Genomic DNA, 15604 nt, shown 5'->3' with positions numbered 1-15604 from the left:
AAGCTGGCTCAGAATTTTTGATGAGTCCCTGTACCTAATATTGTTGGGCGGAAAACTTTTCATGTGTGCTGTATATACTAACAAAGACAGCTAACAGGTACTTTGTGCCAGGCACTGTCCTAAGCACTTAACATTTCTCACCACCTTACAAAGTATGTTTTACTTTGCAGGCTCAGAAAAGAGGCACAGCTAGAATCTGAATCCAGGCATTCTGGTTCCAGAGCATCGTTTAACCACTACATATTGTCGAATAAACAAGACCATGAATTCAGCTTTACTTACACTAACGTGGCCAGTTAAGACCAGAATAAAATTTAGACATAGCAATGACTTGTCATGACTTGCAGCCCAGAGGACCCAAAGGTTTCTATTTGCATATAGTGATCTGCTTGGCTCCTTGCCCATGCTGCCTAACCTTTCTGGCTAAAAAGAGGCTACCGAATCTCATCGTCAAGTTAATGGCCCCATATATGCCACCAGCAGCTGTGCCTTCTTCTTATGAAAATGAGCCTTGCAGATAGTGCTGCCCCGACCTGGGATCCGATTCTAGGACTGGCTCCCTCACATCTGAATCCTGGCCAGGTTGGTCAAGTCTGGTTGTCTGGATAACCCCAGCTTGCCCCATTCTACCAGCAGAATCTCATACAGGAAGTACCTGAAACAAGCCATTATTATAGTAGAAACAATCTTTCCACCTTCTCTTAAACATGCAGAGACAAGGAAAGCCAGTTTGAGACAAGCAGGTATCCAGAACCCAAATCCAGGCAGAATAGTAACAAAGAATATTAAATCAAATACAAAATTGATGTAATTATTTAATGACACAGGAAAATAACATGTTATAAACAAGCTGATCACAAATGGTGGGTAGAGCATTTCACTTTTGATAAAAAAAAAAATTAAAAAGTATGTATACAAAACACTGGAAGGTTATATACCAAAATATGCAGAGAATTTCTGTTCAGTGATTATTCTTCCCTTTGCTTTTGCCTATTTCTTGAAGCATGATTTTTTCTCAAACAAAAAAGAAAAACATGTCACTGGATAGAGAAACGGTTCTTAAATGTCCAGAGTACAGCAATTAAGGTCTGAAACCCAGAACAGGTCCAGTTAGGGTGACAGTGGTTGAGTCCTGCTGCAGAATACTGTTCTTTTCTCTACCTTCTGGAATGCTATCTATTAAACTCTCTCCTCTACATTTGAGGTTCTACATGTACTTGCATTTAACAGAAATCTATGAATATTAACTGGCATAATAGCAATACGATGCTAGCAACTTTGGTTTTAAATCGCTACAAAATTTAACCATTTTGTAGTTATGAAACACTCTAAAAACATAAAACACTTAAAACAAAGTAGAAATCAAGAGATCCTACAACAAAAAACTCCATCTGACTAAACTCCTGCCTTTGCTTCCCTTTCCGACTTCTGTTCATTTTCAATTCTCACTGTAAATCTGTTTCACAAATCTAAAAGAGGCAATTTTTTTCTCAAAAAGATGCTTTGCCTTCTAGAGTACTCTGCAGTTAGAAGGGCTTGCTAAAATCCAAACCACCTGAAACAAAAAATTTGAATGAGAGTCACCACTCTTTGTGCCTAAATTTTTTAAAGTCTTTGCTAAGTTACCACATGGACTATTGCACCTACACTGGTATAAATGAGGCTCAAAAATCTCAAATCTCCTCCAACTCCAAATGTCAGAACCACTAGGGGCGCTTTATTCAAATAACCACCACCCATGTTTCCTGTTCTTAAAATGAAATTGGGAAAAGCTCACTGTTTTAAAATCTGGCATATATAAAAATCGATGCCTCCTTTAAGTAAAGGTGCTTCTTAGATATTTCCAAAAGCCCTGTTCCTCTTTACATGGCAGCATTTTCAGGAGCGGTCAAGAACTACCACTAAGGTCCAAGAAACAACCAAACCCCCAAAATAAATGGAGACAATTTCCTGCTTTACCACCACCACCACCTGTCCAGTGTACCAGATCATCAGCCTTTCACAGCAGGTTCGTAGAGCTATCTGTGCCACAAAAATCTTCAGACACCAGGAAAAAAGATAAAAAATGAATTATATTAAAATAATGACAAATAAGGGGGAATTTATAAACTTAAAACATTCTATCATCATAACCAAGACCAAAAAGATAGATACTTCTGCTTTGTCCTTGAGGAATCAAGAAAAAATGAACTGTTTATAACCCCAAAATAAGAGAGACCTGCAGGAAATATCAGTGGTCAGTGCTTGCAACCCAAGTCAATTTATGCTTGTTAGATCAGTCCAAACCCTAAAGCTACAAAAATTCCCTTGTTAGAGCAAGGGAAAAAAATCCATTTCAGGTCAGAGCTCTTCAAAGTGAAAAGAAGGTGTGTCTTCTTCAGTGAGAGAACTGCCTCCTGTCAGATGACTTCTTGCTAATGTGTTTGAAGATTTTGGACTTCTCGACCTTCTTGGTTTTCTGGTAGCCGAATCCACCACCTCCTCCTCTCTTTTTAAGCTTGCCTTCGTTACTGTTCACATCTAAAGATGCACGTTAAGGAAATGAAGCAACACAAAGATAAAAGTCCAATCTAATGTCTACACGGAGAACCAAGCAGCGTGTATAATATTGTCCCTCTACCACAACTCCTGCCTGAACCATGAAAATAGGTGAACAGGAGCTTATGCAACAAATTTCAGGAAAAGGAGTCGCCGTGTGACTGTGACTAAAATTAGCAGGTCTGATTTTAAGCCCAGTGTAACAGTTATATTATTTTTTCCACACAATGAAACTCAAGAAGATTACTTGCAAGGAGTAGAGGCAGATCAGCAAGTTTACAGGAACACATTAAAAAATACCCAGTGTCCAAACAAATGACTTTCATCTCTGTTGATTCAGGAATGCTTTTAAAAATAAAGTTGCTGTTCTTTTCACTCGAATCAATATGTAGACATTTGCTCAACACCTGCAATGGGGATGTCAACCCAAATTTGGTATTCTGGTCCAGCAGTCTCCAATCTTTTTGGCACCAGGGGACCGGTGCTCCTATGGGAATCTAATGCCTGATGATCTGAGGTGGAGCTGAGGCAGAGATGCTAGCATTGGGGAGTGGATACAGATACAGATGAAGCTTCATTTGGCTGCTTTGTGGCCCAGTTCCTAAAAGGCCACAGATGAGTAGAGGTCTGTGACCCTGGGGTTGGGGACCTGTGTTCTAGTCCCTTCAGGAATTAATGCCATTGTGTTAATGAACAGGCTTCAATTTAGCTGCTTTGGTTTCTTGAAAACATGATAAAGCACACATCATAAATTGCAATAGAAGCAACTAGAGATATTCCCTTTGCCTTTTATCTTGAGCAGCACTTATGCTTTTTATTCCTCCTGAACCTTGTACAGTGAAGCCTCACAACTGCCAGAGCACTGCAATTTCCCCTGTGCTTCTTTCCAGATTGCATAGCTCCCTCTGGCTGTGTCTGCCAATCAAGTTCCTTTGTCTGTTTTAAGGCTCTAACCATAAGTTGTCGTGTTTCTGTAATCCTCACTCTGATAACTAATCCCTGCCTACTCCATGCTAGCAATGACAAGCAGACAATGACCAGACTGAACACCTGAGCCCCCAGTCCCCAGCCAGAGCACACACTAACTCAGTGCTAAGCTCAAATGTCCCTCTGTCATGCTTTTGTCCCTTAGTTCCTGCATGAATTCACGAGGAAAAGGATACTCAGATCAACAAAAGGAGGCACCTTGAAACCAAATGACAGAGCCACCTGAGGCAAATTTAAGTTATTAACATCAAAGATCTGTTTCAGAGAATGGGAATCATATGCTCGAATGTATGACTTATATGCTTCCTGAGCTGACTTATGAAGAAAGTAGTTCTTTTCAATCAATTTTTCAAGCTGAAATGGAAAGAAACATGGTTTTAATAAAACAAAAAAGCAGATTTCATGCATATTTCAACAAAAATTATCCTGCAAAAAACATTTGTCCCAATACACTTTTTCTGAGCTTTGTAATATTTGCAGAATCACGCCACAGGAAGAATAATTACAATGTTCTTGGTATGGCCTGAAACAAGGTACAATTATAATCAGTACAGCGAGAAACCTGAGTGGTCACACAACTCAAACTTCTCATTTATAAAAAGGGGGACACAGAGTACAACGACTGCTAATGGAAGTCTAAGGAGGTAATGCTGGGATGAGGCGCTGAGGCTAACCACCTCTCGCCAAAGAAAACCATACCTGAGACTGAATGTCAGAAATTTTGGACCAGGAAAACTCAAATTCACTTAATGGAACCTAAAAAACAAAGGCATGAAGATAACATTAGAATAGATTAACATTCAGATGCTTAGGTGATAAGTGATGAGTGTCCTATCAACAGCCAGGAAATAAGGCAGCTCATTAGGCATGGAAGAAATGATGGGATAACCAGGCCTGTGGAATTCCCTTGGCACAAACATCTGCTCTATCTTGTCTCCCAATGCCAGTGGAAAAGTCTTATCTTACCCCTGTGAATTGTTCATAAATTGTACCGTGGAACCTTCCTAAAAGGAAAGGTGAAGACTTGGACAGGACAAGTCCATGAAGCCCTTTTCTACGAATAAGGATCTCTAAAATGATGAAGCAGCCTGTAGCTTCCAGTTGGAAGGGTCACTAGCTCTTCACTCCATATCAGGAGCGCTGCCCTAACACAACATTGCCCTGCGACTGGGGTTTGTGACATCAGAGGTAGACGTCATGATGATGACCAGGAACTCCTGTGTAGGTAAGATTTCTTATTAGCCATTACTTATTAGATAACTGGAAAAGTGCCAGATCTTTGCTAGGTACTGGGGTGATAAACAGCTACCCAAGCCATGCCCCTGCCCTCGGAGAACTTGCAGTCTTGCAGGGGAGACAGATAAGTGATAAAACGACAACACAATGAGCACTCCCACTGTGGGACCAGGATGGCAAGGGATCAGTGAGGGCTTCCCAGAAGAGATAAGAGCTGGCTGAAACCAGAGTCAATCTAGAGAACCAGGAAAAGGGCATTCTAGAGAAAAAGTGCAAAGGCCATAGAGCAATTTATAAGAACTACAACTAGTTGCCCGGTAGGGGAAAATCCACCTGGCAAGGCTGCCAGGGAAGCCAACAAAAAGGCAAATGTTGGGGAAGAGAAGGCCTGATAACTATTCCCAAGATCTAGCAACATTAATAATTCCAATGAAGTCAGATTTGGTGGGATGGAATAATGCCAAATTAGGGTGGATTAGAGGATAGGGTGAGTAGAAAATAAATGGAAAAAATATAAATCACTTTTCAAAATGGCAGACTTAAGAAAGGTTAACAGGTAGTAACTACACTGGAGGTGGTGGTAGGAGAATAGGTTTGGGTTGAAGTTACTTTTTTTTAGTGAGATTTGAGATGGTGAAGAGCTAACTTCAAGGGAGAGACTGAAGGTAAACCACAGAATTGACGAAGAACGGACTGGGGGAGGAAGAAAAGGTAGACTGCCTTGGGTGGGGTAAGAGAGAAAGCGGGATGAAGAGATGCAATGAAGACTGCAGGAAGGAGAAAGGGAGGTAGAGACGATCATGTGTGAGGGAGCTTCAAAGGAGTAGAGGTGGTTTCAAACAGGTTGTAGGGAATGGGAGAAGAGACTGGGGGCATGAGATGCACTGCTGAGCAACAAAGAGCTCAAGAATTGAGCCATATGAGTATTTTTTTCCGTTCACATTTCCCGGGACAAACCCACATAAAATCTCACTTGCTTACCCACTATAGCTGTTTCAACAGCACTGCAATGACCCATGACTTCCTGGACACATCTAAAAAGTGCTCAAAGCCATCTGCACTGGCAAATAATTCCTACCAAGAGGTATCTGCTTCCCAACTTAAGATCTTTCAAGCAAGGATCTTTACCTTAGATTGCTTCAAGTATCGAAGGAAACCCAATTCTTCAGGGCGCAAAATGAGCAAGGCATGCCCTCTTCCGTTTAGGCCTCTGGCTGTTCTACCCACACGATGAATATATTCCTTTGGTGGGGAGAGAAAACCTGAGTTAACAGACGGGCTTCCATGGGCACTTGTGGCAGTTTGCATTACCGGACTTGCATGGTAGCAGACAGAAGCGTTGTTAGTGTATCTGAAGGAGATGGTGCCCCTTCCTAAGGTCTGTTCCCTGAAGCAAGACCATCATCCCTTCTACATGCACCATCCCGAAAGACGTAACAGGGCAATGATTGAGGCCGAAGGAAAGCTGGATATGATATTCACATTAATTCTGTGATCTAATAAAATGACCAGTGCATTTCATCCTGAAATGGCTTTTTGAAGCATGTTTAAATGCTGGCTGACAATTTATGTAATCTCTTATTTGTTGAAAATACTCAAAACTTATTTTACTAATATACTAGAGACTTATCTATCTCTGTAAGCAAATTTTATTTCCTCCTGATACCTACTGCTCTTAACAAATTCCATGCATGTAACATTCCTAAGTCCCACTGATGCTTCTCAAATCTCCTTATATACCTCCTTTCAGTCTTGTAAAAGCCCTGAATACTATCAGCACCAGAGAAATACTATAAAGCCACTGTACAATAAAACATGACTTGAATAACTAAGGAATAAACCTTTGAAAGTGAAATGTGGTATTTCTCAGGGAACCTGGAGAGTAAGTGCACTCCTTAATGCAGAGCCATTCTAAGAAAACCCAAGGATGCCTGGTACCTTGGGGTCATCTGGAGGGTCATACTGAACAATCCAGTCAACTTCAGGAATGTCCAGCCCTCTAGCTGCCACGTCTGTGCACAACAATATCCCCGTATCAGCATTGCAGAACTGGAAGAATGTGGTTGTACGCTTATTTTGCTTCTGCCTTCCCTAGAATCAAATAAAAACATCCATTAGAGCTGAAAACTTAAGGCTGTTTTTGTAAAGTCTAGATGTAGAGCCCCCAAACTGTGGAGTTGTGAACGTACTTCATTTCAAGTTCATTCCCTGGCTTACGTCCTATTTTCTCAAGTTGATGGCATATCTTATTCCTTTGTGGTCCTCACCCCTCCACACCTAGCAAAGCTCCCTCCACAGAAGATCAATCACCCAATGTTGACTGACCTACTAAGAACTACATTTAGAGGATAGTAACACCTCAAACCCCACAATCTATATAAGTTGATAAGCATAACTTGTTTTTAATAAACTTTTCATAATCACTTACATGAATGGCCAAGACAGGCAAATCGATGTAATTCAGCAACTCGTAGTGGTATTTCACAGACTTACAGGATGAAAAGAAGACCATTAGTTTCTTCTTCCGGTTCTTCTTAAGGAACGTAAAGAGCAGGAGGAATCTCTTTTCAGAAGGACAAACAACATATCCCTAGAAGTAGTTTAAATGAACAGATAGAAAATAATCAAATGGAAATTTTCAGCTGCATGAGTCAATATAATTTGATAAAGAGCACAGATAAACATCACACATACACTGTCATGCCTTACCTATAGTAAAGTTACTGCCTTCATTATAACAGAGCATTCCTAAAATAAGACTAATTTAAGCTCTTTTGATGCCTGTAATTAATGTAATCACTGGATGCTAAATTCTTTTCATATTTCTGAGATTACAGGTCATCAACAGTTCTTGAAACCACAATATATTAATACCTCTACTAACTGGAACCCTCAAGACATCGAGGATTTTTTAAAAGGTCTCTACAAACAAGATCTTAAATAACCACGGCTTAAGTGCACAGTCCTAAACAACATAATAAAGCTGGGTGAATATATTTTTAAAAACTAAATAACCAATGCAAGATTTTTAAACTAACTTCTTACAGAAAGTATTTTATTCATCAACCTAGTTTGGATCTTTCTCACCTCACTTCCAATTTTCCACAGCTGTGTGCCTGATACCAATCTTTCCATCTTCTACCTCAACTCTCGTCTTAGAGCAAGAGATTATTAAACAGCGATTTTTTTTTTCTGCCATCTATAAGTGGTAGTGGTTAATAACGCCTCCATGTGGTAAGTGGTATTAAGAGACTTCAGAGTTCAAGATACTTTATACCAGAGAGCCAGAGACCCAATACCCAAATTTGCTATATTTGAATTAAAGTTTAATAATCCATCTGCTTTCTGGAGGATCCTCCAAACGATTAAAAGGAAACACCAAAGAAGATTCTTAAAATTTAAGATAGCAACAAAAAATACCTGTTCAAGACCGTCAACTGTTGCATTAGCTTTATCATCATCAACACCAACATACAACGGCTCCTTTTTCAGAGAAATCCTTGCCAGGTCTTCAACTTTTCGAGTTTGTGTGGCAGAAAAGAGCATGGTCTGTCTGCGTGCTGAAACAGGTACATATAAAATAACCCAAATCTTTCGAGTACTCTTTAAATTTGCTTCACAACTATAAATGCTCCTAAGTAAACTATCAGGAATGGGAAACATGCTATAACTACAGATGTTAAAGGAATATCATGAACAACTCTGTCTATACGTTTGATAATTTAGACAAAATGGACAATTTCCTTGAAAGACAAAACTGCTAAAGTTCACTCAAGAAGAAACAGAAAACCTGAATAGCCTTGTATCTACTGAAGAAATTGTAGTTAAATTTTTAGGTAAAGAAAACTCCAGCCCCAATAGCCTCTAATGGTAGATGAGACATGCATAATAACCTCTAAAATAGCAAAAGCACTGTATTAAGTTACTAGTAAGTTTGATGTTTGTATTGCAAACTATCTCTAAGGTTGGCACAACTGCTTTACTTGGTCATATTAAGATTCTGGTATTAATAGTTTTCATATAGGACGAACTCTCACCTGCTTCCAACAACTACTTTGCAAACATATAGATACTACCTACTTACTTGGCAGAAGTTTAATAATTTGCTTTAACTCCTCTTCAAATCCAACATCCAAAATACGATCAGCCTCATCAATAACCAGACACTGTAGGTTTTTATACATAAACCCTGGAGTATTCTAACAAGACAAAGGACGAAAATATTGTTGGCTGTCAAGTTTGTTTCACACAAGACTATGAGACAGGTACTAAATAATAGTGTTCTCTTACTTGCATATGGTCCAGCAGACGGCCTGGTGTAGCCACAATGATATTGATCCCATTAGCAAGTTTCTGTGCTTCAGCAGATCTGTTACTGCCACCCATTACTAACCCATATGTATGAACATGATGTGTCATTAGCTCTTTAAGAACACCGAAAGTCTGCATGGCCAGTTCCCTAGTAGGTGAGAGAATAAGAATTCCTGTTCCTAAAAAGCAAAAAATGATACATTGCAAAAGACAAATTATAGTTATCACCATGCATCTGTAACAGATACAATAAACAGACATTGGCAGAAACAATTGGATCAAAGGCTTACCATTCCTGGGCATAAACTTTAACTTAACAATGAGTTCAACTGCAGGGATGAGAAATGCCAGGGTTTTGCCACTGCCTGTTTTTGCAGCTGCTAGAAGATCCCTAAATATTAAAAAATGGAAAGGAGAGAGAGATTTAGTATACTCATTCAATAAATACTGAATACGTACGTGTGCAATCCCTCGGTTTAGGAACCAAGGCTAGGACAGAATCAAGAAAAATAAATTTCCTACCTTCTCTATCACTGAAATCAATCAGGTGGGTTAAATAATTTAAGAAATAAGAATCGTGCTTTAAAACAGAAGTGAACACTTTCCTTCAAACGTCAGTAAATAACTTAAAGCCTTTAATGCAGGTTGGATGTATAACCTAACACACACAGCAAATTCAACAGAACATACTGGTATTTTCTTTCCAAAGTACTAGCACTAAAAAGAGCTACTAATGTCCCAAAGTCAATGTTAATCATACCTGCCTTCCAGAAGTGGTCTGATACTTTTATGCTGAATTTCAGTCATGTTTGTAAAGCCCATTTCTTTTATTGCCTTCAGAGTGTTCTCATTGACAAGATTAGATAGAGAAGCAAATGAGGTATCCTCAAAAGCTCCTAAATGAAAGACAGTTTATTATTAGCAAACATTTCTTTTTTAATAGCTAATTCAGCAATAGTTGTCTGAATTAGTTTTGCTGATTGACAGCGTTACTGGGTTGGAGTCATGCTTAGAAGAGCTTCTTCCACTAACACTAAATCTCAACCATTCCTATGTAGTATTAAAAAAAGACCCTATACTTATAAAGTTTCTCCAGTGCTGATGGCTATGTAATTTCAAGTCCAGAACCTATACTGTTAACAAATTAATAAGGGATGGACAAGAGGCACAATCAAGGGATGAGTATGAAATGAAAATATCCAAGCTGGGATGGGAACAGCAGTTCAGACACTGGGGACAGGAGGAGTTCAGAGGGAAATGAAATGTTTAAGAAATCTAAATAAAAAGTGAAAACATTCAGTATAATAAAAACTGACTATGAAGTCAATCAAAAAAAACTAGTTACTTTTACTTTAAAAAGACAACCAAGAGTCAGAAATAGCCACAGACTAAACCTACATATCAAGTATGCAGGGGAAGGCATCAAAACCACCCACTCCAACACGTCCTGGCTATACCCCCAAGTACTGTCAAACTTGGCACTACTGACATTTTGGACTGGACAATTTTTTGTTGTGAGGTGGTCCTATACACTATAGGATGTTCTGCAGTATCCCTGATCTCTACCCACTAGATGCCAGTAGTCTGCCCCCAATTCTGACAACAAAAATACTGGCAGCTACCCCTCATATAACTGGCTTGAGATAGAGGAGATTTATGGGATGCTGGACTTTCAATGCTAAAACTAGTTAAGTTTTGGGCAAACCAGAATGAGCTTGTCACCCTACCTGGGGGAAAAATTACCCTAGTTTTAAGCCAGCGCCATAACCCCTGCAATTCTGATTAAGCAGGTCTGGGTTTGAGCCTTGATATTTTAACAAGCAAAAACCACAAACCAAACAACTCAAGCAACTCCTTGATATTCATTGTTAGGAGCAACTAATTCTAATCTAAACTCCTGACTTTACAGATAAAGTAATGTTAATTCCATCCTTCTTTCTTTCTTAGTAACTGAGCCAGTATTAAACCTCTAGACTCCAGAATTCTAGGCCAAAGATTTTCTTACTACAATAAGGAATAAGCTTTAGAAAATGACAAACCAAAGGAAGAGAGGACCCCAGAAGCTGTGTGCATTATCAAAATATTTAGTGTCAAGAATAAAGAAGAGGAATAAAAACTAGAGAAACAATAAAAACTAAGGCACACAACATGGAAGATAAAAGGCAGCATTTAAGATATGAAAACATTTCTTGTCGATACTTTTTCAGGGTAAATGTCACAATGGAATCTCAAATTTTATACTCCAGAGAGGTATGAAATTTTCTGGAAGTTACCTGTCAGTCCCAGGGGCAGGCTGGGCACCTCACTGTCCCCTTCTTCATCATCTGGCTTTTCCGCACTGTTTGCTGTTTCTTCAGGAGTCTGGACACTGTCTTCAGATTTTTCTTTGTCTTCAGTTTTTGCTTTTTTGGTATCTTTGGTTTTAAAAAAACAACACCCCCGACCCAATTTTTTTTTTCTTTAAATAAAAATACCAAATGAGATCACGAAATAAAAGATGTGTGTTGAAGAGGCATATTTTCAAAAGTTTAACACATTTCCAGTTTTAATTTCCTAAGAATGTCTCATTCGTTACTGAAGATATGGTTATATTTAAGAAACTCAGGGGGACATATAGATTTGCCAAAAAACTTTTTGCATGATACATTGCTCGATATTTTGAGAAAAATTAAAATCCCCCTTGACCCCTTTTCCTTTAGCTCCCAGGTTAGTTTCTGGTATACTAGTGAGTACTGGGGATTCTTGCATGTAACAGAGACACAATAATAATAGAGGAAAGGTAGAATGACAACCGTGAAAAACAGTATGGCTTAAATTCAAAGAAAATGAAGTACTTACCAGGCCCAGCATCATCTACTATTTTTCTCTTTTTCTTCTTTTTCTTCTTCGATTCTGAATTGGGAGGCTGTGTTGCTGCTTCCCCATTGGTTAATATGGTAGACTTCTTGGATTTTTTAACCTTTATATTTTCCACTGTTTCTTTAGATATATCCCCATTTTGGACTTCTGACAAGCCCTTATTCATAGACTGCTTTAAGGATTTTTTAACTTTTCCACCTCCCACTGTTTCTTCAGACATATCTCCATTTTGAGTTTCTGACAGGCTCACATCTGAGGCCCCTGTATAAAAACAGAACACATTGTCACAAGAAGGGGAGGTTTACTCAGAGACACTGAAATTCCAAATGAGAAATTCCATGGTTTCCAGAACTGAATGATTTAGCTTGTACTTTGTAGGGAGCTAAAGCTCCCCAAATTCAAAAGAGTGCATGGTTTATCTCGGGAGGCCTGCTTGCATAAAAAGGAAAAGGCTGGTTCTGTGGAATTCCAGGAAGAAGAAGATTAAGTATAGATAAAGAGAGTGTCAAAGGGAGTGTCAAAGGAAGTGTCGATTGTACCTTGATCTTCAAGATGTTACTTTAATTATGTTATCTTCGGATACCAAAAGGAACAGATTATGTATAAAAAGAAGGATAAGAAATAAACTCGGAGAGACAGTTGTGAGTTCTGTTCTGTTCTCCTTCCTGCACCCTGTCTGTCTTCTCTTTTTTCTCAGTCCCCGCTCCCCCATTCAGGTACCCGGTTTGACTTGGTCGGCTGGCTTCCGACAGTACTTCCCTTTCATATACAGGAAGTCCTCACTTAATTATCGTTGATAGGGCATATAATGCCAATTTTACCATACACTAATTGATATAAACAAGAGTTAAGTCCCTATGGCATCTCATTAACGTTATAACAAAATGACATTGAACAAAAGACGTTATTCGAGGACCTGCAGAACACTATTAAAATCACTTGCAATTTTATGCTGTTCCAGTACGAGACAAGTAAATTTCCTTTAAGGAAAAATGCCGAAAAATAGAAAGCTGCATTTATTTCTTAACTTCCAAAAACCATATCTCTGTCCTTAAGGAGTTAAGAGTCTGGGACAGGAAAACTTCATGAAGTCAAATACTTAAACAGCTTGGGCCAAATGATGATAGTAACAAAATATACATTTTAACATTAAGTAATTGATAAATATATGACTGATATATTAAAAACAACTTACATCTTATTCATACGACTACTCATTCTCATATAAATACAACTTCGAAAAATTCACCAACTTTCTTAGATGGCAGTGAACTGAAAACTGCTGATGAAACCACTTTTTTGTCCCAATACTAATCATATATAAGATACCTGAGAATGTCTTTACAAAAGTTTCCATGTTTATATAAAGAAAAAGATAACACCATCTTCTAACTGCTACCTCTAAGTTGTCAGTAATGCTGTGTTAGTCTCTAAGAACTGGAAATATAAGGGAACTTCAAAAATGTTATTCCTAAAACCCACAAACCTTCCCTCTCCTCCAGGATTTCTTTCCATCAACTAATTTCTGTTGAAAAACAACTGGGGTAAGGCATCAGGCCTCTAACACTGCCTTCAGGGGGTTTACATGTTACTATACAGGACCCAAAAAAGTTAACCTAACAACTTCAAGATCTCTGGTTCACCATTAAGAAGTTAGGACTGCAAATAAGGTAGGTAAGCACGGTGGCAGGCATTCAGGTAAAATCCTTTTCATGTAGGTCTCTGTCAAAGATGAAAATATGTAAAAGCTATCAAGGAATTTATAACCTGAAGTTGAGAGTGATGCGAAGATAGGGCACCAGAGAGGCTTAGTGTTTGACGTGTGCATAAGACACTTTTAAGAGCTTTAAATGTGAAAGAAGGGGAGGGGGAGAGGGAGGACGAGAGATGGGAAGAGACGCGGAGAAGGGGAAGGCAAAGGTATCAGGAAAGCTTTGTGAAAACAGTGACAATGAGCTTCTCTTGAAGAAAGCAGACATTAAACAGATGACGCAAATGCAAACTGCATGGAGATAAAAGTTCTCCACGTCTGACTAGAAATGGGTGAGGGGCAGTGATGAGATGGGACCTGAGGGTGGTGAGGGTGTCAGAATAAGGAGGCGTGGAGGTGGAAAAGGCTGCTTTAGCCGGACGAACTCCTAGAGGCCTGGGAGGGAACTCAAGAAACCTGCTGCTCTAACTCGGTAGGAGAAACTGGCGGTCAGAAAGGCTAGGGGCAGCGGCGGGACCCGACCTGAGGCTGCCCCAGACTTCCTTTTCACTCGACAAGCACACGTGCTCTCAAGAAGGCTGCCCGCGCCACACCGGAGCCGTGGTGACACTTAAACAGCGCCGCTCGGCCCCGCAATCTCCGCAGCGCGCCACGGCCCACGCGTGGGCTTCCTCAGCAACCCAGGCTGCCGCGAAGCTTAGCGCATCTCACCCTGTAGCTTTAGGTTTCGTTGCCGCAATTTGAGGTTCCGCTTCTCGATCTTCTTCCGCAGGAGTTTCATCGGTAGATGAGACATGTTGTACAAGCTCCTTCAGTCGGGCGCCACTGCCCAGGGTGACGTAACTTCCCTTCGGGCTGCACGTGAGCGGCTCGGCTAACCGGAAGTACGTCGCAGGAAACCCTCCCGGCCTGTGGAGTGAAAACGCGTCCCGGGTGGAAATGCTTCCGGGCGCGTGCGCCGTGCTACCCTTGGCGACTGAATTTTTTGCAGCGTCCCCTGGGGGCGTGGAGGCCAGAGCTTGCGCTGGGTTCACACTGTGCCGGACTTGGCAGCACCTGTGGGCGTTTGGGAGTCCTGGTAGAATTTGAGCTAACGCCAGAGGAGACTGGAGAAAAAAATCCCAGTGGAATGCCTTAGGGAGTCTCCAGTTTTATGTTTTTGCCCTTTTTGGATCCTAGATAACTTGGGAAATTGACCAAAACCCAAATTTTATTTACGTGTTTCCAAACTTGTTTGTCCACTCTCAGTGAGACATACTTTCCATGTCACTTGGTTCCCAAGAACATACAAATATGACGTTTCTCAAAACAACACCCTTACTCTTGTGTTTCACCCTGATATTTTTCCTTCCATTCCATTCATTCCATCATAAGTTATTCTATTCTTAGCCATTAAAACCTCACATTGCTATGCCTTTAAGTTGATTTCATTGTAGTATTAGTGAGTTGGCTACCGTTTCAAAAACAGGTTTATAAATCCCAGGCACCCATGGACCCTCTAGGAGTCCAGGACAGAAATTACACTTTGGCTAGCTAGTAGGCCTCTTATTTTACTTATTTCCTTTTCCTTTCGTTTTCTTTTCTTTCCTTTCCTTTCCTTTTCTTTTCTTTACTTTCCTTTCCCTTTTCTTTTTTCTTGTCTTGTCTTCTCTCTCCCTCTTTGTGGGGGAGGGAATGTGTAGAGCTTTTAATTTGAAAAAAGGTTACCGACATTAAAAAAAATTGGGATAATTCATATAAAAATAGATATTTTTCTTTAAAAATTTGCCCCAATTCCTCTTGGTAGTAACTAATTTGGGCTGAACAATAACGGGAAGGGTCAATGAAGCCTGGATTAATTTGTTTACTTGGAGTGTCAGAGAGATTACTGGTGAGGATTATATATGATCATAGGGGAGAAGGTAGAGGAAGAAACTTGGGAGGGAGTTTAAACAAATATGAATGAATTGACTGAGAAATCAC

At 39.8% G+C, this 15604-nt stretch overlaps 1 protein-coding gene across 1 annotated transcript; it reads right to left on the bottom strand.

The window, feature by feature from the left end:
* Positions 1-795: 795 nt before the first annotated feature.
* Positions 796-14517, bottom strand: DDX18 (DEAD-box helicase 18). The gene is made up of 14 exons (XM_011366068.2): positions 14354-14517; positions 11911-12192; positions 11346-11486; positions 9833-9968; positions 9363-9463; positions 9052-9251; positions 8846-8960; positions 8182-8321; positions 7190-7351; positions 6700-6852; positions 5890-6003; positions 4225-4281; positions 3702-3879; positions 796-2520 (listed from the first exon to the last, which is right to left on the bottom strand). Exons 1-14 carry the CDS (start codon positions 14436-14438, stop codon positions 2378-2380), a joined length of 2007 nt encoding a protein of 668 aa, XP_011364370.1. The 5' UTR covers positions 14439-14517; the 3' UTR covers positions 796-2377.
* Between the last annotated feature and the right edge of the window lie 1087 nt (positions 14518-15604).

This window comes from Pteropus vampyrus, unplaced genomic scaffold, assembly GCF_000151845.1.
Source record: "Pteropus vampyrus isolate Shadow unplaced genomic scaffold, Pvam_2.0 Scaffold120, whole genome shotgun sequence".
Lineage (NCBI taxonomy): Eukaryota > Metazoa > Chordata > Mammalia > Chiroptera > Pteropodidae > Pteropus > Pteropus vampyrus.
The sequence above is the reverse complement of the archived record's forward strand: the minus strand, read 5'-3'. Positions and strand labels throughout refer to the sequence as shown.

What these genes read in the sequence shown, in the direction of transcription:
- DDX18 (XM_011366068.2), bottom strand. Translation starts at nt 14,438, where the DNA reads ATGTCTCATCTACCGATGAAACTCCTGCGGAAGAAGATCGAGAAGCGG. An exon ending in CAGTTGACGGTCTTGAACAG is followed by an intron (nt 7,352 to 8,181) that starts GTATTTTTTGTT and finishes AACTACTTCTAG; the next exon opens with GGATATGTTGTTTGTCCTTC. An exon ending in TGCCTGTCTTGGCCATTCAT is followed by an intron (nt 6,853 to 7,189) that starts GTAAGTGATTAT and finishes ATTTGATTCTAG; the next exon opens with GGAAGGCAGAAGCAAAATAA.